Genomic DNA, 21401 nt, shown 5'->3' with positions numbered 1-21401 from the left:
CAAACACTTTATGTGAATTTCGACACTGTTAGCATTTAATACATTGTGAACAGTTATATTACCATGTAGTCTAACCCAGTCTAAGTAGCGTCTTACTGTCACGTTTTTCCGGCCACACCGAAGTCCAGCTGTCATCCACATGAGTGAGGTCTAAGGGTGCTTTCACACCTGTTAGTCCGCTAGAGTGGTTCGTTTGGACCCAAAAGTTGTTACAATGTTGCTATTTTCAACTGGTTCGGTTCACATTCACACCAGTGTTTTCGCAGTTGAACCTACTCCAATTAATGTTATATCTCCCCCCAGTCGTTTGGCCGCGCTGTTTACAAAACAAGGCGTTTAAGTTTGTCCCCTGTTCATCGTAAACGCAGGCTCTCGATCAAACTCGTGTGGAGAATGTGGTTTAGCTAGCGCGAGTTTTTTTGCGCCTCCCAAAATTCCCTGTGCAGGTTGCTACGGAAGCTCCCGTAGACCAAAAAGTCTGCTGCGCCATCAAGCCGGTCCGAATGGAGACAGGTTTGTGTTCTCACCAGGAGCGAACCGAACTGGAGTTCACATAGAAGCGGACCGAGACCACCTCCCGAAAGTGGTCTCGGTGCGGCTCGTTAGTCCGAACCAAAAAAATCTGGTATGCTTTCAAATCAGCCCAAACGAACCGTACTTGCAGGTGTTGCGGACTAAAAGACGTAGGTGTGAAAGCACCCTAAGAGTAGCTCCCTCAGGGGGGCGTATCGCCTCGTGTCTGTAGTAGCATAGACTGTGCAGGACGTTATGTCTACATGGTGCATTCGAAAGCACTCGGACATCGGAGTGTCACTCGTTATTCGTCTTTCCTGGACTTTCGCTCTTTACGGCCGGCCACAACCTTTCATATACATATTTTTGAATTACATCGTTCAGAACTGGGGTGGCAGCCGGGGTGGCAAGGCATCTTCTAGGGGTGGCAGTTGCCACCCTATGCCACCCCAGTAGATCCGCCCCTGTGTATACTATACTTTGCCGTTAAACAGTGAGATATTTGATACTACCAACACAGTGAGAAAGTCAAGTCATCTTGTATAGCATTATATTAAAAAGTGATTATGCTTAACCTTTTACAAGAACCATACACAGCAGTTAGTTGCTTATAGACTGTCAGGCCCTACAAGGCAGCTAAATACATTTGTAGGACAACACGTCATCCTGTAAATCCAATAAATATAAGCAAACAAAGTCACAGTGGTGCAACAGTGCATCAACAGGGAGTCAAGTCTATCAAGAATTGAGTTTATTTCCAACACAAGAAGTCTGTCTGCCATGCCAATGAGTCAAATGTTTAACCTGTTTAGGAAGTAAAAATATTTCTTAATTCCATTAAGTGAACAAAAGATGCTATTTTTTTTTCAGTGGCCATTGGACATTTTGCAGCCGGTGCCACTTTGCACTGGGAGTTCACGAGGCTTTAAAATGGTTAGAATTGACTGGCAGAATAGGGCCTAATAGACACAGCGTGTCTATTAGGCCCTGATTAAATTTAGGGTTATATATTTATAGACCCTGCAGCAAGAACAATGACTTGGCCCTCTCTTTATAATTAGTTGTGTCTCTGCCTCTGTGTCATTAGATTAGGTTGGAATCCCAGACGCTCAGAATCTATACTAGAAATACCACTGTGAATGGGTTAATGCAACCCAAAATTCATTACAACAACATTAGGTTTATCTGGCAGACACAGTGTCTCGCTCTCTCAGAGGTCAGAGGACACGTGAGCCACTAAATTGCATGCGGATACAAATACTATCAGAACCATCTAGCTCTATTTGTCTTGATCTTTCTAAACACTGACTTAGAAGTTATGTATTCTTTTACAATTAAATGATGGATTTTCTGATGCTGAAAGCAAAACAGTAAGATTATGAATCGAGGTTGTTCTTTTGTGCAGTTCCTATTTTCAAACTGACACTAGTTTTAATAAACATGGTAAGTCCATGTAAAGACAGCAGTTGTCTTGTGTAACTTTTTAATTTTCAATCTAAATTATCACTTTTCACCGTTCAGTTAAAATATATGGCACCTCCAAAGGGGAATGCAATATTCTGTAGTAACACTGTAATGGACTGAATTTATGCAAGCTATATGAATGTTGTTTCTAATATTTTATATCTCATTTACATACACAGTGCCCTCTGCAATGATTTTAACAGTAGAGTAAAATTTTATGTTTTTAGCTACTTTAGACATTTTTAGGCAGAAAAAAAGTAGAACTAGCTTATTTTATGCCATTCATATGCATACACGTCGTCATTTTGTCCAAAGAGCGATATTAATTTTTGGAACCCTGACAGATGAGAGTCAAAGGAAATAATGGTGATAGAATCTAATATTTGGTCGCATAACCTTTTGAAAGAATGATGGTATCAAGTTTCTGAATGTTTAGTATTAACTGTCGAAATCCTTTTCCAAGCATTTAAAGTAACCAGAGTCGTCCTGACCTACTTGAAGCCCACAGGAAAATGAGCCCTTGTACCTGAAAATTATGTGCACTTCAAGGAGTGCCCACATGTCCGTATAAGCTGGTCAGCCACAAGTGATACGTGGTGAATAATGTTGATTATCTTGCTATAATCTGTCAGTAGGTAATATATAGCAGCAACTGAGATAGAAATGATTGCAGCACTGCAGAAAATAAGCAGGCCAGTGGAGGCAATGTAATGCTCTACGCAATGCCTTGGGAAACCTTGGATCTTGGCATCCATGTGGATGTTACTTGTACACAAAACACCTGCCTAAACATTGTTGCAGGCCACATGCACGTCCGTGTTCATGACAACATTATTCCCTGTTGGCAGTGTTTGTTTCAGCATGTGTCCCACCAAACTGCAAAAATGGTTCAGGAATGGTCTCAGGAACATGACCACAAGTTCAAGGGGTTGTCCCGACCTCCAAATTCCTCAGATCTCAAGCTGAACAACCTTCTCTGGGACAATGTCTGATCTGTGGAAATTCCACTTTATGTCTTGGTGCTTGATACTACAGGACAACGTCGGCTCAAACTGCAATACCAACAGATGAAACTAGCCATGCACTGTCCTTTTATGGGTGAACAAGTCAAATACCTAGGCAATGAGTGTGTCAGTCAGTCATAAGTTTACTTTTGCAAAGTGGGATCAACCAACACAACTATTTCTGTAAAAGAATTCACGTGAAGAACATTAAATGAAAACTGGTTGATCTGTGTGGGATGAAAAGCAACAATGTCTCAGTGAGACTTGATGGTGTACTAATAATTACATAGAACAAAACACAGTTGAGGCAGAAGGTATTAGTTTAGCGGGTATCAGGTGTCGGACAAATGCATAACGGGGAAATCTTTTTTTTTTTTTTTTCCGATGATGGCACTAGATGAATAGTTAAAGCATTGCTAAAGTGGTGTCAAGTCTTCCGGAGATGGCAAGAATATCAATCTATATTTTGACCATCCATTCAAAAGTAGACTTTTCATTTAAAACCATAAATGTCAACCTCATGATGGCGTTAGCAAAACACAAACATCAGAACAATTTATCCTCTTGGAAAATTGACTGTCTGCACAAATTGTGGTGGTAATCCTTCTAGAATTTGGTTGGATATTTCGATTTGGACAAATCACTTACCACCAACAGGACCACCCATTAAGCCACACTGCTAGCTTTCAGTGTGGTAAAAATCCAATTCATTGCTGCAACCTGAAGACATACATCCAAATTAATCAGCTCATTGAATCTTCACTAAAACAGTGCTATCCACAATGAAAATTACAATTTCCATGCAATACAGAACAATTAGGTATTCTGCTCATGGCAACACAGACGCTCTAATCAGGACAAAAAGAAACAGTGCAGAAGCTATTTTCATATGCCAAGGCGTTGACCTTATTTATTGTATTGTGTGTGTGCTTAGAAATTAGATTGAACTTAGAATAAAAAGCCAGATTATACACTGAAAACACAAACTCATACTTTCCACGGTCCCCTCTTCCCATCTTCCAAATTGTTGTTGCTTCCCTACCCCATTTCTATACATTCGTCCTGCAACTCATTGTATCATTCAACTTCTCTTTCATTCTATCTTTGAGCTTCGTATGAAAAGCTAAAGTGATGCTTGTAAGAATAGAGGTCAAGTGAGAGAAATAACCTGAGGCCAGTCTGCTCCAATTTTAATGACTTTAGACAGGGCTGATAATGCTTTAAGTAGACTGGTGGCTTTTAGTTTACAACAAAGGAGAAGAGTGTGAGTATGTAGCAGCGAGTACTCTGCGATTCATCTAAATGTTCATCTTCAATATGCTTTGGCACCTCAGGCTTTTCAGGAAGAAGACACTGTTGGCCATTGTTTCATTATAGAAAGGCCTTCACTTCAGCAAACCCCTAAGTGAACTTGCTTCTATTGAGAACTAATGAATCAAGCTCAGATATTCAAGTTTTTAGGACACTATGGGCTGGATGTAGATGTCTAATCCAAACATTATTCTCACAACTCATCTCAGTGAAGCTTTTTAAAAAAATTTTCCTCATTAACAAAATGTACATCATCATCTGATTTAAGATGACAGCGCGATAGGTCCGGCAAAGCATCAACAGGGAAGATGCCACGCATCTCCTGTAGTCAGGCAGTTACTTCACCAAGTTAGTAATTTTAAAAAAATCTGTCCAGATTTCAGTAATTAATTGGCAACAACATAAAAAAGAAGTTTACTGTCTGTTGAGCTAGCATAATAGTTCATGGATAGCTTAAGTCTGATAAGTAGATGATTTCTTGTGCTGGGATGAAGAGACTGGCAGTCCAATGGATCTGAAATTAGATTTTTAACACAGTCCTATCACAAGTCCATTTTTTAAATCTTGCAATTATCCTTTGGGAAAACTGTGACTGTGAAATACCTTCTACCATCCAAACACACAAACTACAATGTGCAGTGTATCATATTAGTGAGGGTTAAAATCATATTCGTGTTCAGCAATAATGGTAGGTATACATAAAGTGTGGCAACTACATAAAAAAAAGATTAATTCATTCATTAAAGTTAGCCACTCTTTGTCACCATTGTGGAAATGAAATCCTGGCTTTCAGCATTGTGTTTTTCTCTTTTTATCACTTTTTGACTGTTTCATGGGTTGTAAGTCTCATTTATAGAATTGTTACACAGTAAACTAATGTCAGAAATATGCCTGAAGACATTCTTTATTATTACCTTCAAGACAGACAGTAAAGGTAATGTCCCTTTTATGTAGAGCTGCAATGATCCGTCATTCAATTCAACAATCAGTTACAAATCAATCTGTAAATATTTTGACAATCAAATAATTGATTCAGCCATTTTAAAGCAGAAAATGTCAACGGTTTGCCGTTTCTAAATTCTACAATGCAATTGTTTGTTTGTTTTTTTGTCATACATGAAGGCAAGCTGGTTATCTTTGAATACTGGACTGTTAGGCAGACAGAGCAAATTAAAAGAAGAAGTCATCTTGTGTGTGGGGAATTATAATATATATATTATTAGAATATGGCACTTTTTTCTCAATTTTCTAGCAATGTGCAGTCAAAACAATTCATTAAAGAAAAAGAAAGCATATTAATTTACAATGAGGACTTTCCCAAAGACCGGAGTTCGAGTCCCATTCTTTTTAAATACTATGTTCATACTTGTTTTCAGTTGTTTTCAGTTGCTGTTTGATTTGGTTTATGCTACCGAACTACTTGGTTAGGTTTAGGAAAAGATGATGGTTCAGGATAAAATACATCTGTGCAAATGCTAAGTGCAGAGCTCCTGTTATTTTCTAGGTTGTTACAGTGTCCCACCATGAGAAAGTCAGCAAAAAATCGAAGCATCTCCCAATTTTACTGCCTTTTCTGTGAACAGGATGCTGTAGAACAGAGTAGCGGTTACACATTCTGGTGTGTGTGCATCATTTATCACATTCAAGTATTATATTTACTTTATACTGTAGGATACATCCTTGTAAATTAAATGAAAACAGAGCATAGATAAAGTCCATACTTTATAGTTATGTCAATATGTTCAGTAAGGTTGTCATTATTTTTCCTTTAAGGAACAATAACGTACCTAGATAGACATGGATAAGGAGGGTTGTGCTACATATACTGTAAAAAAAAAAAAAGTGTTGAATCTGGCATGAAAGTGCAATGATCTGGAAACAAAACAAATATAACTCTTCTGTAACAAAACAAAGCTTTTGACTCTTTAATGAATCATTTTAAGACCTTTGTAACAACAAACTGCATTCACATTCCTCTACTGGAGCCCAGAAAGAATAGTGAAGTCTGAGAAAGTGATCTCATCATGAATGTCAGTCAGAGGAAGCTGTGGATCACAGTAAAGATTTCCCCTAATTGAATACATAAATGGGCTATTTACGTTATAATGCAGCGTTATGCTTTTGGAGCTACACTTATTCCAGCATTTAGATCTTACAGTCAAGCTAAACAGATCCATGTGTTGTGTCTGTTATGCTGCCAATATGATGTCATAATTAAAACAAGCAACCACAGAGCCCAGACAACACTGGAGGTGACCGGTCCTTAGACCTCTCTGCTCAGCCTTAAGTCTACACTTAAGTTATCTTCCTGTCCTCTTCCTCCCGTTTGTCAGTTAAGAGTGCTCTCCAACCTTCAGATGTGATATGTACTTTACTGGCTTGCCCTTTAGCTGACTTCCCAGAAACTCTCCGTGGCCTAACATTCTTCTGAATTTGTCCCAGGTGTGGACTGTGACTAGAGAGGTGGAATTCATGCACCGTCACTCAGATTGATTGCCTCCTTCCTGTTCTGGTGCTTCTCTCATGCTGCCGGCTGGAGCCGCACCAGAGAAAAAATGGGGGTGCATCATAGACCATCCCTCACAATAGTGCTGAGTGAGGGAAAGCAGACCCAAACGTTGCCACTACTCCCTCTTTTCATCCCCAAACTTATTGCGTTGTGTTGTCGACGGCTGTATTAGACAGGCAGACTTCAAGCACGCCATTTCAGTGAACAGTTTCAGAAAGGAATGCAGAATGATGTCTTCCTGCCCTTCTTCTCTCAATCATGCCTCTGTGAACTCGTCTTATGGCTATGATTACAAGTTATTACCGCTCACTATCTTGGGAGTCATTTATCACTTGTGGGACCCGTGAGATCATTTCCTATTCGGAGCCTTTCCTGCCTTGTAACTGTCAAGCAACACTCCACTTCACCCCACACTCAGTGTAGTTCAGCTCTGAGCATAGTACAGAGAACAAGTTTTTTAAAAAAAGGTTAATCTATCCAAGGAGAAAAAGGATTGACTCTATCATATGTACAGCACTGTGCCAAAGTTGTAAGCATTGGATTTTTTAAATCAGTAATTCATATGCTTGACTTCTTTTTTTTTTACTTTAACAGAATAGAAAAGATTATTTTCTAAGTGTCTGTCCCTTTATCTGTATGTATGAATTAAAGGGTTGCAATATTATATTTTATGTTTGAAATACTACAAGATTCCTTTAAAAAGAAATAAAAAGCAAAACTTTTAAATTACAGCAAGTAAAAATGGTAATTTGAAGATGTCATGAGACATAATGTTGTACCTACAAATTAACTTTTGCAATAGCATCCAACAATTTCGAAGCATACAGTAAACTGTGTAATCTGAAAAAGAAATGGTGGAGAGATGGAAAAGAAAAGGCAGGTTTGTTCAGTGGGTTAGGGGATATAAATGTGAGATTTTCATCCTGAAAGTAATTTAACTAATTTGACATTTTTACTATTACTCTAATTATTTGTTTTGTTTTCATTTGCTTTTACAAGAAGTGGCACACTATTAAACAGTTTTAGATGCACAATAATTAAAAACAAAAACGCATATTCCCAATAAACCAGCTTTAAGTGAGCCAGAGAAACAAGAGGATAAACAGATCTGGACAGAAAAAAAAGGTGTCACCACCATCACTCCATTCATCAGCCCTGCTTTAATTGGATTTGAGGAGTTAAGATAAATAATTTAATTAGAGTTTTCTATGGCACAGCGTGCGTAAATCCCATTTACGCAGCTCCCAAGTTCTGAAATCCACCGTTAATCCACAATTTATACACATAATTTACAGATAAGCAAGCTTGAGTACTGCCTGATGCACTCTGACAAAGGAAGCTTTTATATTTTCAGAGACTGAATGAATAAATGAGGAGTGAAGAGGCAGAAGAAAAGGAGTGATGTGCTCATAATAAGGTTTGTAGACGCATCAGTAAATTGTAGGATAGTTTTGGTCGAAATCAGCTGAGAAACATGATGACTTTCCATTTGCTGTTAACAAACTAAAGTTTAAGTTTAATATGATTCCACATTAGTCATTTTTGTTAATTTATCATTTTAAAATGACTGTATTTGATTCTACATGGTTGCTTGACGCAGACAGGACCGACCAGAGATGCTGGTGGGTTTTCTCATCCTTTGTGTTTTCGTGCTTCATCAGGCTAAAGCAGTGTGGCCCGTAGGGTGCTCTACAAACAAAACTAGAACAGGCAACTTGAGGATTTGGAGAGTTGTCTAAATGTGAAGTGACAGGAGAGAGACGTGGGACGCTGGCAATCCGGCACCCAGCCTACCTTAATTAACAGAATAATAGTTCCTCCGTGACGCAGCAGACAGTTAGAATACAACTCGGAAATGATAATGAAAACAACAGAAATAATAAGAATATCAAAAGGAAGAAAAATCGCTCATTGTTTAGTCTTAAAGCTACATTTAATTTCTAATCTAAACGGCTGCGCAAAGACTACAGCATTAAAGCAATAATACTAATTGTATCCTATTATTATCACTATTATGTTACAAATAAACTAAAAGTTTCACCTAAACATAAAGGAGGACTCCGCTAGGTATTCATTTATGCTATACTGTGTAGGCCTATATGCTATTTATGCATACTGACCCGGTGTGGCCCTAAAATCCAGCGATCTGCCTGCAGTCTAGGTGGCTGAAACCCCGCCCAGTGCTCGGTCATTGGCAGGGACAGTGAGGCGCTGTCAAAGAACTTTATCATTAGTGCAGGATACCATGTGCAGAGGAGGACAGACATGCAAGCACCGTCTCTCTTCCTCCCTCTGTCCTCCCTACATGTGCCATTGCAGCTGATCTTTACGCATGGTGCCAAAGGGCGCTGCCCTCCTCGGTGGGTCGACCAGCGGATCCTCGCCTCTGCTCCAAAATCTGGAGATTTGGAAATTTCCATTTTCTGTGAAGACTATTTTTTTTCTCATGCTACAACATCCACTTCAAAAAGTAGTTGCAGCTTGGATGTAGACGCCTGTGTGTGATGACACCTGCATGATCGGACGCCCTGATGAGAGATCCAGTTGGCACAGCGGCTCCCATGGCTTACCATCCTCTCCGACCGGGCGCCTTGTCCCTGTCTGCCTTCCTCACCACCGCTCAGCCCTCATTTTTCCCTGCGCTGACTTTCCCGGACGTCTCCTCCCTCTCCGAGCCTCTGTCGGGCCAGGCTACCTCTGACGGGGTGCTGCACGCAGCTCCGGGGTGCCAGAGTCGCTCCTTGAAGAACCTGCAGCCTGAAGAGTGGCTGGATGATGACCCGAAAGTTACATTGGAAGCAAAGAATTTATGGAATGAATTTCACAAAATGGGAACGGAGATGGTCATCACGAAATCAGGAAGGCAAGTTATAAGAATGCGTAATCAGATTACCACAGAAGTGCCAATACTGGACTCGTGTTGTTTTGGAAATTACATTTATTTGTACCTTTCAAAGTGACATCACCGGATTTTTCTTTTTAAATTTAGGCAATTTATCGAAAGTTGAACAACTATACGAATCGTGTACTCCTTAAATAAAACTGACACCACTTCTATAGTGCAAACATAATCATTTACAGAGTAAAATCATCTGATTCTGTTAATAATCTTTACAAATTCATACACTTGTGATGATCCAATGCAGTCATAATACTGCATTTCTGACATGATTAGACTTTAAATCCTCCATTACGCATCTTTCTGCTGTATGAGTATTATACTGTTAAAAAAGAAAAAAAAATCTGTAAGCTCCCTGCTTGAATAAAGTCAGTTGTTTCTAATGCCTATAGTCCATCTTTGTTTTTTCATTAATTATCTACTACAGGAGGATGTTTCCACCCTTCAAAGTGCGAGTAGATGGACTGGATGAAACCGCAAAGTACATCCTACTGATGGACATCGTTGCTGTCGATGACTGCCGCTACAAGTTCCACAACTCCCGCTGGATGGTGGCTGGAAAAGCGGACCCGGAGATGCCAAAGCGCATGTACATCCACCCGGACAGTCCGTCCAAAGGGGAGCAGTGGATGAGCAAACCCGTTGCTTTTCATAAGCTCAAACTCACCAACAATATTTCGGATAAACATGGATTTGTAAGTCATCGACAATTGTAGCCTACTGCCGTTGCGCATGACTTATATTTGAGCTCAACTGACTTGAAAAGATTTAAAAATAGTTCAACCAAGTCAGTTTACAGTGCAGTAAAGTACTTATGCTCCATCATCGTTACACAAAAATACTTTTTACAGTTGTCTAACTGTATTTTTTATTGGTTATCCAACAACACTCAACTGTCCTGTCTTTATTTTTCAGACCATTTTGAACTCCATGCATAAATACCAGCCCAGGTTTCATATTGTGAGAGCCAACGACATAATGAAGCTTCCATACAGCACCTTCCGGACTTATGTTTTCCCTGAGACGGAGTTCATCGCTGTCACTGCCTATCAGAACGAAAAGGTAACTCCATCCCCCATACCTTCATGCCAACAGGAAGCCTAACTAGTTGTGCAAATTTCGCAGCTAATTTTACAGTAGAGGGGAGTCTGCTTGTAGGCCTGTGGAAAATAAAACAACAGGAGTCTGGCTTCTGCTGAGCTGACTTAAGAGGCATATTTTGGGACATTAAAAGATGCTACAAAATGGGACTAGATTATTCCCACATCATTTTATGAGTGTTGGCCATTTTTGCCACGTCTAACAGATTTTCCTTCTTTTCCGTTAAGATTACGCAGCTAAAAATCGACAACAATCCCTTTGCCAAAGGATTCAGAGACACAGGGAACGGGAGACGAGAAAAGAGGTATTTATTTTAAGCTCAGGACACATCAACTAACTACTCATCATCTTCATTACTTTGTCCTTTAAAGCAACTTCCACTATTTCTAGTTTACGCACCAAACTGTACTTCTCTGTTAAAACAGGCATCTAAATTATCAGCCCATTTATTTACTTATTCCATTCATATTCTGTTTTGCGTTCATTATATGTGTAATTTACTTTGTTAGTGCATAAATGTTTTTGCTTGAGCTTTCATTTGTAACTGACACCTGCCCGAGACACTTCAGTGCTTCTGATCAAAGTGTTCAGACACACTTGTAGGGGGTTACATCTACTTTCAATTTGTGATCCTCAGGAATAAACTGTTTGACATGTCTCCTCTGCACGAGAACCAAAGAAAAGCAGACCATGACTGTGCTGATTCTGATGACTCGTGTGAACAACCCGGCACCAGCGAGCCTTTTCATTCCCCTCAGGTACTGCTGACCAACCCTCTGATGTCCATGTCAACCTGTCCAGGTGAGTTAAACAACAGTATCACTGATTACTGCACATTGTGCATGAAACATAACATCTAATGAAGTGTTGATCTGACTTAATATACAAGTAACATTCACTACAGATAGGAAATTTTATGCTTTTTAAACAACTCAATAGCATTTTACCAACTGATTTGCAGCTTAAATGTTTAAAATTGGTTAGAATATTCAGGGACTGTTAGAAAATTTCTAAGGTGCAGGAAATGTTATATTTAACATGTTCAAAACTGCACTTTTTGTAAAGCAAATTAAACATGAATTAAGTTTATTCATATAGCACACTTTAAAACTACCTGACGTCACCGAAGTGCTGAGCATTGCTATAAGACTGACAACAAAATTATGTGCAAAAAAGCAATACGGACAATAGGATAAGTTTTTAAAATCATTACCTATAAAACACCAAAATAAGAAGGAAAATAAAAAAATAACGTATAAGATCCAGTCCTAAAATAAATCTAAAATACTAAAACATTAATACTACTAAGAGAAACCAAAAGTCTTTGCAAATTCGTGCATCGTGCACTAAGAGATAAGAGGTAACATTTAATGTGACGGATGCTGCATCATTTTTAACTATTAGTTTTATTTTCCTTTTATTTAAATATTCCCACATAAGAAAGCTATGATTTTGAATTTGATGTATTCAAAACTTTAAAAAAATAAAGAGTACACTCCTCTCAACTTAACATAATACATAACCAATTCATGAAATCCTACACTATTAATTTGTCTGCAGTGTCTTAAACTAGCATTTCACTTTGATAGAACAACTGGAACAGATCCTCAAACCTGTATTTATTTGTAATGCTAAGTTAGTTATAAATAAAAAATATTATATAATGCCAATTTCAAGTGCATATTTAGTTTTCACTTTTTTTCTTTGCTCTCTTTAAATTGGGACTTTTTAAAATTTCAGCTTGTCTTAGTAGGTAAAAAGCCAAGGTGTCACTAATACCACTAATGATGGCTCAGCTCATTGTGAACACAGTAATCCATGACAGTGTCACTGTAAGCCTGTGCGCTCAATGCCAAATCCTTCATACTGAGGCAGCGAAATGGAATTCAGCCATTCTACATTTCATTATTTACACCTGTGATTTTGCCATCTATGGCATTTCAGATTGTTTACATTTCATTAGTGTGATCCATGTAGACAAACTAGAACTACTCCACTTTATTAGATCAGCTGATTCTGCCACTTTGGGGTTAGTTGCACTTGAAATGTTTCATTTATAGCTCAAGATGTTTGCACAAAGTTCGCCTTTAGAAAAAAATTACCATTTCTGTGCCAATAGTGTCAAAATAATATACTAACATGCCAGGAAGATCCCCCTTCTGCTTTTACATATTTTTAACAATGGTATTTCCCACAGATGAGCACACTAGTGATCCAGATGTTGATCTGCAAGATGATGGCATATCTGAAGCCAGCTGTTCCGGGACTGAACACAGGACGAGTCTGAAAAGCAAGCAGACACTGCAGAACGCGTCTGAGCTCAGAAAGAACGACAACAATCAGCACGCAACAAAAGAAAGAATAATGTTTAGAACGCCAGACGATGAGTATTCTATGCAGATGGACTCTTCAGATGGGCAGATGAAGGAAATCAAAGATGTTGTCCTGCCTGCGATGTTGCAGTCGCAGAGTTCATCATCCCTCAGTGCTGGTCAATGTCAGACTTTGGATTTCTCAAGTGTGCACCACCAGACGTTTACTAAGCTCGGCACACCTTTTTTGTTTCATCCTGGACAGTTGAAACCAGAAGCTTTCTCCACTTTGGGTGTGGGCCATGTATTTTCCTCTTTGCCTGGAGTAAGTGACTTAGAAAACGGAGGCCTATCGTCCAGGAGCATCGTCTCTTCATCTCCCTTCATGTTTCATCTGTCACAGCACATGCTGGCATCTCAGGTACGCTTGAACAGGAGCACTGCATTCTAATGTCACACTGATTCAAACAACACATTGTGATCAGATGCAGTAAGCTGATTCTGTTGGATCCTCAAAAGGGTTCGCCCACATATAAGAGCACTGCACATATTTTCTCGCCTCACAGAAACATCTGTTACCACTCCAGGGTGAATAGAATTTCATTTCTGCTCACAAAATTACTGAAAAAAACAAAATATCTTTCCAGATAAACAGTCTTAGTTGTTCAGTATGACCTTCTGACCTCTTTGTCAACATATTAGGATTATTTATTTGGCAAAAAGCAAGTTTCTAGTGTAAAGCATTCACAATTAGATCCCTGGATTAAACACAGTAACCATTTAAAAATACTTTGAGCACAAAAAAGAAAATTCACCTATCACTGAACAGCGGAATCTTCAGAGCGGAAACCTCAAACTGAGCTAATAAAACTGAAATCAGCTACATGGCTTGTGCCATGAGTGATTCTTTAAAAAAAGTCTCTTCAAAAAGACCCTTTAAATGTTAGAGAAACATATCAGCATCCTGCCACAGCCATAAGATCATGCTTTTAATCAACTCTTCACATTGTAGGCAGTGGATATGCAGCTTATGGAAAGAAATATATGCATATTTGTGATGACACCATAGAATTAGTTAATAAAGTGGTCTAAAGTGGGTTTGGGTCCCTCACAAGGGACTGTAAGATGATTAATGGGGCAGGGAATCTGCTGTTAAAAAAAAAAAAAATTTTTAAAAATCAGCACATTTTTCTGACTTGCTACCAATGTAAAGTAACGCTTCACCCCAACTGATAACAACTCATAGTTCCTACTTTGTTTTAAGGTATCAGAAGCAGAAGAGATTCCTCAGTGTGTATGCCAAACAGCCATTCAATTGGTGGCATATCATTCCCACTTCCCCTGTGAAGAATGAAATTTGGCCTTTTTATCACCATGTTCTTTTTCATGGAAAACCTCTTGAATTTTGTAAACAGCAACTTTATATAACTTGAATGAGTCCATATGAAGGCCAGTGTACAGTAAAACATCGTCATTGAAGCCTCGCAACTTAATGAGATTTGACCAAGACCTTTCATGATGTCATTTCCTAATGCCTTGGAAAATGAAGTCCGTCTATATAAATGTGAGCGCAGAAGATTTATGGTGTTGTATTGCTGTATGTTAACAACCTAACTTTCTTGTGTAGGGAGTCGCGTTGTCACCTTTTGGAGGGCTGCTCTCATATCCGTACTGCTACATGGCAGCGCCGGGGGCAACTGCTCCAGCTCTTCCCGCCTGTTCTGCAACGGCGTCGCTCACCAGAAACCACCGTTACAGCAACTCTCGGCCTTGGTTGCGATTCAGCCCTTATCAGATCCCCACATCTGTCGCCTCACGCCAAAATCTGCAAACAGCCAGATTGTTGGGCAGGTCATGTTCACAGTCTGAGCTGTCCAAATCTGGGAGCACGGAGTCAAGTCCAGCGTCTCACAATCACGGTTACAAAACCAAAGTGAAGCAGATGACTGTTCCACCAAAAATCACTGCTATGTGTTCCTCCGATGAACTGGAAAACTGTTGGAGGACTTGATAAACCACTTCTTCTGCAATAGCTGTTTTTATTGCATACTTGGTAAATACTGTGAGATAGTTATACAGGCAAGTTCATGAAGTTGCACATAATATTCACCTGAAATAAGTAGTTTGTCAAAAACTGTATGGGTTGCTGCTATTTAGCCCCTTCCAAAAGAGAAGTCTGAATTGGGAACAGAACTTACCTATAACAAAAACACAACTGCCACTATTTTTCAGAGATTACCCACACTGACTGAAGGTTGCCTGGTACTGCTATGGCTAAAATGGATGTAGTGTTATTTTGCATAATTTCAGTTGGAATTAAATTTGGTGCCGAGGTTTCAGAGCAGGTTCCATAACATTAGTGACTCATTGTTAAAAGACTATTATTTACTCTCCAAATCTCTTTAAAGGTAAATGCTTTTTTCTGGAGTTTTTAAAATCCCACTCTGGTCTGATGATAAAGAGAAACACTGAATCTCAAACTTGTCCAAGTGTCCCTTATCCATAGAGGCCAAGGTTGTCCATTTGGTCTTACAGTTTGGCACCTGTCACTGACTACAGTTGGGTGGGAGTTGTTCAGATGGAAATTTCAAACATAGTCGAGGGTTTATCGGGTTGACTTGTTAGTATTTCCATAAGGCTGCCTATTAAACACTAATTTATTGATTTGCAGGTTAAATGACGCCCATGTTAAAACACAGTCATTTAGATGCCTTTAAAGTTATGGTTATACGTACAGTACATATGTCTAAAAAGAAAAGAAAGTCCTTTTACTTCCTAAACCAAATTTATCCCAATTTTAATCGATTGATACGTACATGTCTGTTCATCTGCAAAAACTCCAAATTGGTGCTTCCTAAAAGTTAGATATTTATTAACATCAATAAAAATGAAAGGTGCTCATTGGATTATCTATAAAATGAGCTATGCAAAAGTCAGTGTCCAGAGTAGGATATCAATGTGCTTTAAACACAATTAAAACATATTTTTTACTTCTTTATTCCGTATATGTGTGTAAATATTTTTCCCTTGTCATTTCACACACTGTAAAAAAAATGAAGCCTTTTGAGACTGACAACTGATCACTATTAAACCTGCCAATGAGATAAGAGGAAAGAGTTTACTACCTGTTTCACATTTTGTTAATGTACCAAAGTTGCATCGTGGACTTAAAAGGAAAAACTCAGGATTTTATTTTCTTTCTTTGACGCAGCACTTAAAGAAAGTGTTCAGAAAACATAATCTGACATGTTGTCAGCCAGATTATTCAGGTAAACTGTTTTATTTTTTTTTCACAATTTAAATAAAGATGTTGTTCACATTTTCTGCAGTTGTCTTCTTTGGAATTTACCATGTAGTTTTTTTTTTGTATAGTTGCTGTAAATTGCACTCCAAAAGATCGCTTTAAAACTCGTGTAGATATTCAACCTTATTCTCAGACTTCAAAAATGCTAATAGCCTGTTATATGTAATGCAGGGACATGCGGATTTTTATATGCTAAGAGTTGAACTGGATTCAAAAGGTGGGCTCTGTTTTCCAGTTTACTATTGCCAATTGGTTGTTCAAAATGAACGGACGATTCTATCAACTAAAATTACTATCAGTTGCATTTAAAGGTGAAGAGATAAGACAACTAACTAAACATTATCATCCTCATGCAGATATAATCCAATATAATTACTTAACAGTGACAGAATAGAACTGAATTCCATTACTGTCATTGCACATTATACATCAGAATTAAACAGCAATTCTGTCAGTGTATTCACACAATTTTAAAAATACAATCAGAAATGTTCAAAAATAATATACAGTATAGTAGAAAAACTGTGCAGGTGTATCTACGAAAACAATAGGATGGCTTACTCTTACAAAAAAGAGGATATTGCATAAAGTAGCAGTTAAGTTGCTTCTATGATGCTAGGATGCTGTATCTCCTGGCAGGTAAATCTTTCAGGAGAGTTTTATTAAGAAGAATAAAAACTAAAATTTGTTGTTTTTCCACCATGTGAATTCACTGCAACACTGTTTCTTTTTGAGCTACTGGTGCTGTACTAAAAAAGAAAGTCAGCTCTCTCTCGAGGGTACAATTGATCTGAAAAGCTCTCCCCCTGTGCTGGTCTCCTCTCAAACCTCTGCTGTGCGCATTTTCTCCTTGGCTGAGTGCAGCTTCATGCTGAAAGAACATCTCCACCAGTTCAAAAATGTGTAGAGGAGGTCAGCTGCCAAGTTTTACAGTCAGCAGAAAACTCCCCTATTCCGCTGTCAACAACATCCTGCCTCACCCGCTCATACGCCTCACCTCTAGGCCTGTGTGACAGGAAAGAAGCTGTACGGACATGGCACTGAAAGCAGCCATCTCACACTTTATACTGTGAACACTTACTCAAAGACAATTACAAACGATAGAATATTCTAACCTCACGGTGTCAAGTAAAGGCGATGCGCTTTTTCATGTCTGTACAGCACAGGTGGGATTTTTAAATTAAACATTATCCGTTGCATGACATAATGTCAAAGCAACGTGATGCATCAAGGGGAACATATTCCTAGATGCTGGTAGAATGCTCTCTGGTACTCTAAATCTCCTCTGCAAGTAAGTGCTGAGATAAAAATGTCAACACAGATGGCTTAAAGAGATGAGATAGTCATCTGTAGCATACATTATGAATAATTCACCTAACAGGAGTACCATCTAAAAGCCGGCGTTCCTGTGAATAAAGCACTACAGCGTATCTGGCTGTAAGAGTGAAGCTGCAGAAAGGTGTGCAGATGTCTCAGGAGTCCCATGAATCCAACTGCCAAACCATAAAAATTTAACGAGTGGACACACTGATGATTTTGCGTAAATGATGTTAAGTTGGGGGCAAAATAAATGCACTCTGGACTACCTTTTGTCAGAAGATACAAATGGAATATGGTGAATTATTAACTGTTTTGCAAAACCAAAAATGCAAGGATTTAATTGTCGGTCATGTCAAGTTTTATAGCTGATGTGAGAGGATATTTTTGAGTCGTTTGCATAGTTTATAGATTGTTCTTCAAAAAACAAATTGATATAAAACAGGTACGAATTGTTGCACCTAATAATAATAACGATGATGTCATTTATAACAAACAAAGAGGCACCACTGAGTAACAAATAAGACATCTTGCCTCTAGGAAACCACCTGCATTCACAGATGGCAAACTGAAGCCATCTAGTGGCTCACAACTGCAATATCAAATTTATCCTCCTTATATTTTGACAAAAACTGGGGTTGACATGTCATTTCACTAAATAAAACTCTTTAGGAAATGAATCTGGTTTAATTTTAGTATTGGGTTCACATCTTTGTAGTTCCAACAGCAATTGAAAATGTACCTTAAATGCACCACAGAGTCTTCTGAACTACATGAAAATGAAACTAGCAGTGTGTTAAAAAAAAAAAAAAATTGTATATATTAACAATGAAAAAATTGGAAACATTAATAAATAGGACCCAGAGGTGGATATACGTATATATGCATAACAGAGTGGCGACGAACATGAATATACCTAATCATTCTTCTTTATCAGAAACTTAAAGAGGCAACCGGGAGACAGAAGGTGCGTTAATGGTTCCTCAAAACATCGGATTTAAGACACTAGTTCTAAAATTCATGCATATCCCTCAATCAACTGAAATGATTTACTTAGCCATAAAAACACACTAAGACGTGCTTGTGCAACACTATGAGTGTACAATGCTGTATTTGTGACAAATATTATAGACATGATGAGCTGCAAACTCTGGATTCTGAACCAGACGACCTGCTTTCACACCTGTGTCAACAGGAACACCAGCCAGGAACACAGCTTCTGCATTATACAGCCAAATCTGCGGTCTACCTTTCTGCCCTACACCAGAAACGAAACTTATGGTTCAAATTAATTTCTAATTATTCACATTAGTATTGAATATTACTTGAAAAACACCCTACTTATTTGTAGTAGCAAATTTATCAACAGAAACACAGAGCAAGTTTGCTCAGAATTTTTAGTCTAATAGTCTAAAGTACTGAATTTATTTTTTTTTTACCTTGTATCATGAATGAAATAAGCAGTCAACACCGCGGCTGAGCATTTCCACCTTCGAACTGCAATGACAATCTCAAAAACCACAAATTCAGACTTTAACAAGTGTATCCAAGCCATTTTAAGGCAGGGAGGTACTATTTAGATGAAATAAATCTAAATATGTGACTTTGATACAGGGGTTTATACATGGGGTTTAAATAATGAAAACTTTAATTGCTGTGATTTTGGGAATTAGCTTAAAAAAAAAAAAAAAAAACAATAAGGCTGCACAAAAATACCTTTTGAATGCCAGTATGTTTTGCAAATCCTCTAAGTAACTTAGCCTTCAGGTTGTATGCCAGCAAAATGAATTGTGCCTGCTTCAAATTTGTGATAAGCTGAGGTTCTGGTGCAATGCCTGGAATGCCAATTTGCCTGTGCAAAGGTCAGGAAAAAGCATATGAAATCACATTTCTGTTAGTTATTAACATATATTTTATGCATAATATGACCATTGTCACTTATTATATATCCCCTTCGGCCATAGTGCACTTGACAGTGAACACAGTCTTCAACATGAACACCTTCAGCCGGTGTGCTAATGATGTTTGACAAGACATTAGGCGGTGTTTGTAGTAGCTGAGCTGGTGGAGATGTAAACTCACAGGCTGCTTACTTTGCTGTCGTCCTGCCGGGGGTGTAGATTTAAGAAGGGTCTAAGTGTGTTCACTACTGGCTTCTACCACCAGCAGTCAACTCGGGACTTGAAGGACCCTGGAACGTTTTTGTTTCTTGTAAAATACCGGTTCTGCACCAGACGTCTGCACGTGTTGCTACAGCACATGCTTAACATGCACGACAGGGAACCTCCTCTTCCGGTCCCCGCCTCCCCGCTGGATACACCCTAAACCCGCCCACTGAAATTCTTGAAATTTCATTGGTCTTTCGTGAATGACCCCATCCTAGATCTAGTTGCAATAGATACAACATGCTTATCGTTAATCTTCTCTGTAACCTTGGTTCTGTTCAACAGACCACTGATAATATTGAAATGCTTATCATCCTCAGACTGGATAAAAAGCCTTCACCGGGAATTTCACACTTAATTTCATAATAGTAAAAGAACAAACAACATGATGGCCCTCAAGGAAGTGGATGTTGAAATTACTTTTTTCTTGTTTAGATATGCAGACTTATAAACAATATTATGATAAGCCAATATTTGTTAACACTTTATATTTTTTTAACTTCAGTTACAATAAGTTCTCTCTTTTTGAGTGTGTCAGCTATTCACACAATTTAGATACATCTAAGGTGAGCTCTTTAAACTATAATAATAATAATAATAATAATAATAATAATAATAACTTTTTCATAGCATATTTCTAAACAAAGCAGACATGAAAACACAGAGGATAAAACCATTCAGAACCATTCACTAAATGTACAAAAGAACCAAAATAATGGAAAGAAAACAACCACAATGTAAAGGACAAAAACAAAACAATACCTATGGACTGAGAGTAAAATAGTAAAGTACACAAAGAACCAGAAAAAAAATCAAGAAATACAAAAAAAAAAAAAATACAACAAATATACAAGAATCGTTTTAAATAAGCACACTAAAACCACTTAGAAGAATAATTAATATCTAGCTGCATGGTGACATTTTATTTTGATTTTTATGTACTAACTTTTAGATGTATATTTTAGTGTTGTATAATTACTGCTTATTTTTATTGTTGTATTGTATATTTTGCTGCTGTCTCTGTTTTAAGTTACTGTATTGTTTTTAAGTTATTCTCTTGTTTTCACTGTGAAGCACTTTGGTCACCCTTTAAACTCTGATTAATTGATTGATTTAAAAGGCCTTCAAATAATAATTTTTAAAAAGTTTTCAGCAATATTTCAGACAAAGACAGGGACGTTGCCATTTTTAAAATCTTCTAAGAGATATTTCCATATTTAAAGAGCAAGGGCCTGATCACCTCCCTTCACAGGGTAAGATTCAGGAACAATCAGGCGGTTCCTGCCAGGGCAATCTCAAACAGCAATCAGTCTCATAAGGAGCTAAAATATCACAAATGGAAGTGGATGTTTGGCCATTAAAGGCTGTTAAAATAAACAATACAATCTTATTTCTAAAACCAACAGGTAATCAGTGAATGTTTCCCTGACTGATATTGAAGTAAAGTGGATGATTAAAAAAAAAAAAAAAATACAATAAAAACATAAGGAAATGGCCAATTA

At 38.1% G+C, this 21401-nt stretch overlaps 2 protein-coding genes across 8 annotated transcripts in view; one reads left to right on the top strand and one right to left on the bottom strand.

Moving 5' to 3' along the window:
- Nucleotides 1–19980, bottom strand: part of LOC111571747 (roundabout homolog 1-like) — a 143271-nt gene extending 123291 nt beyond the window's left edge. For 3 of the 7 annotated variants that reach the window (XM_055017085.1, XM_055017089.1, XM_055017088.1), the window contains exons 1-2: nucleotides 19817–19976; nucleotides 14757–14938 (exon numbers count right to left, since the gene is read on the bottom strand). The gene's annotated coding sequence lies outside the window, so the exon portion shown is untranslated. Of the gene's footprint in view, nucleotides 1–96; nucleotides 156–14756; nucleotides 14939–19816 lie in introns of those variants that run through there. The other 4 variants (XM_055017090.1, XM_055017091.1, XM_055017086.1 and 1 more) reach the window with 3 other exon arrangements.
- LOC111571750 (T-box transcription factor TBX2b-like) lies at nucleotides 9025–16435 on the top strand. The gene is made up of 7 exons (XM_023275061.3): nucleotides 9025–9664; nucleotides 10128–10395; nucleotides 10616–10762; nucleotides 11029–11105; nucleotides 11439–11602; nucleotides 12999–13534; nucleotides 14741–16435. Exons 1-7 carry the CDS (start codon nucleotides 9333–9335, stop codon nucleotides 15122–15124), a joined length of 1908 nt encoding a protein of 635 aa, XP_023130829.2. The 5' UTR covers nucleotides 9025–9332; the 3' UTR covers nucleotides 15125–16435.
- Nucleotides 19981–21401: the final 1421 nt, after the last annotated feature.

The sequence above is a fragment of the Amphiprion ocellaris genome, chromosome 14 (assembly GCF_022539595.1).
Source record: "Amphiprion ocellaris isolate individual 3 ecotype Okinawa chromosome 14, ASM2253959v1, whole genome shotgun sequence".
Taxonomy (NCBI): domain Eukaryota; kingdom Metazoa; phylum Chordata; class Actinopteri; family Pomacentridae; genus Amphiprion; species Amphiprion ocellaris.
Note: the sequence above shows the minus strand (reverse complement) of the source record. Positions and strands in the feature narration are given on the sequence as shown.

What these genes read in the sequence shown, in the direction of transcription:
- LOC111571750 (XM_023275061.3), top strand. Translation starts at nt 9,333, where the DNA reads ATGAGAGATCCAGTTGGCACAGCGGCTCCCATGGCTTACCATCCTCTC. An exon ending in GTCATCACGAAATCAGGAAG is followed by an intron (nt 9,665 to 10,127) that starts GCAAGTTATAAG and finishes TATCTACTACAG; the next exon opens with GAGGATGTTTCCACCCTTCA. An exon ending in GTCCATGTCAACCTGTCCAG is followed by an intron (nt 11,603 to 12,998) that starts GTGAGTTAAACA and finishes TATTTCCCACAG; the next exon opens with ATGAGCACACTAGTGATCCA.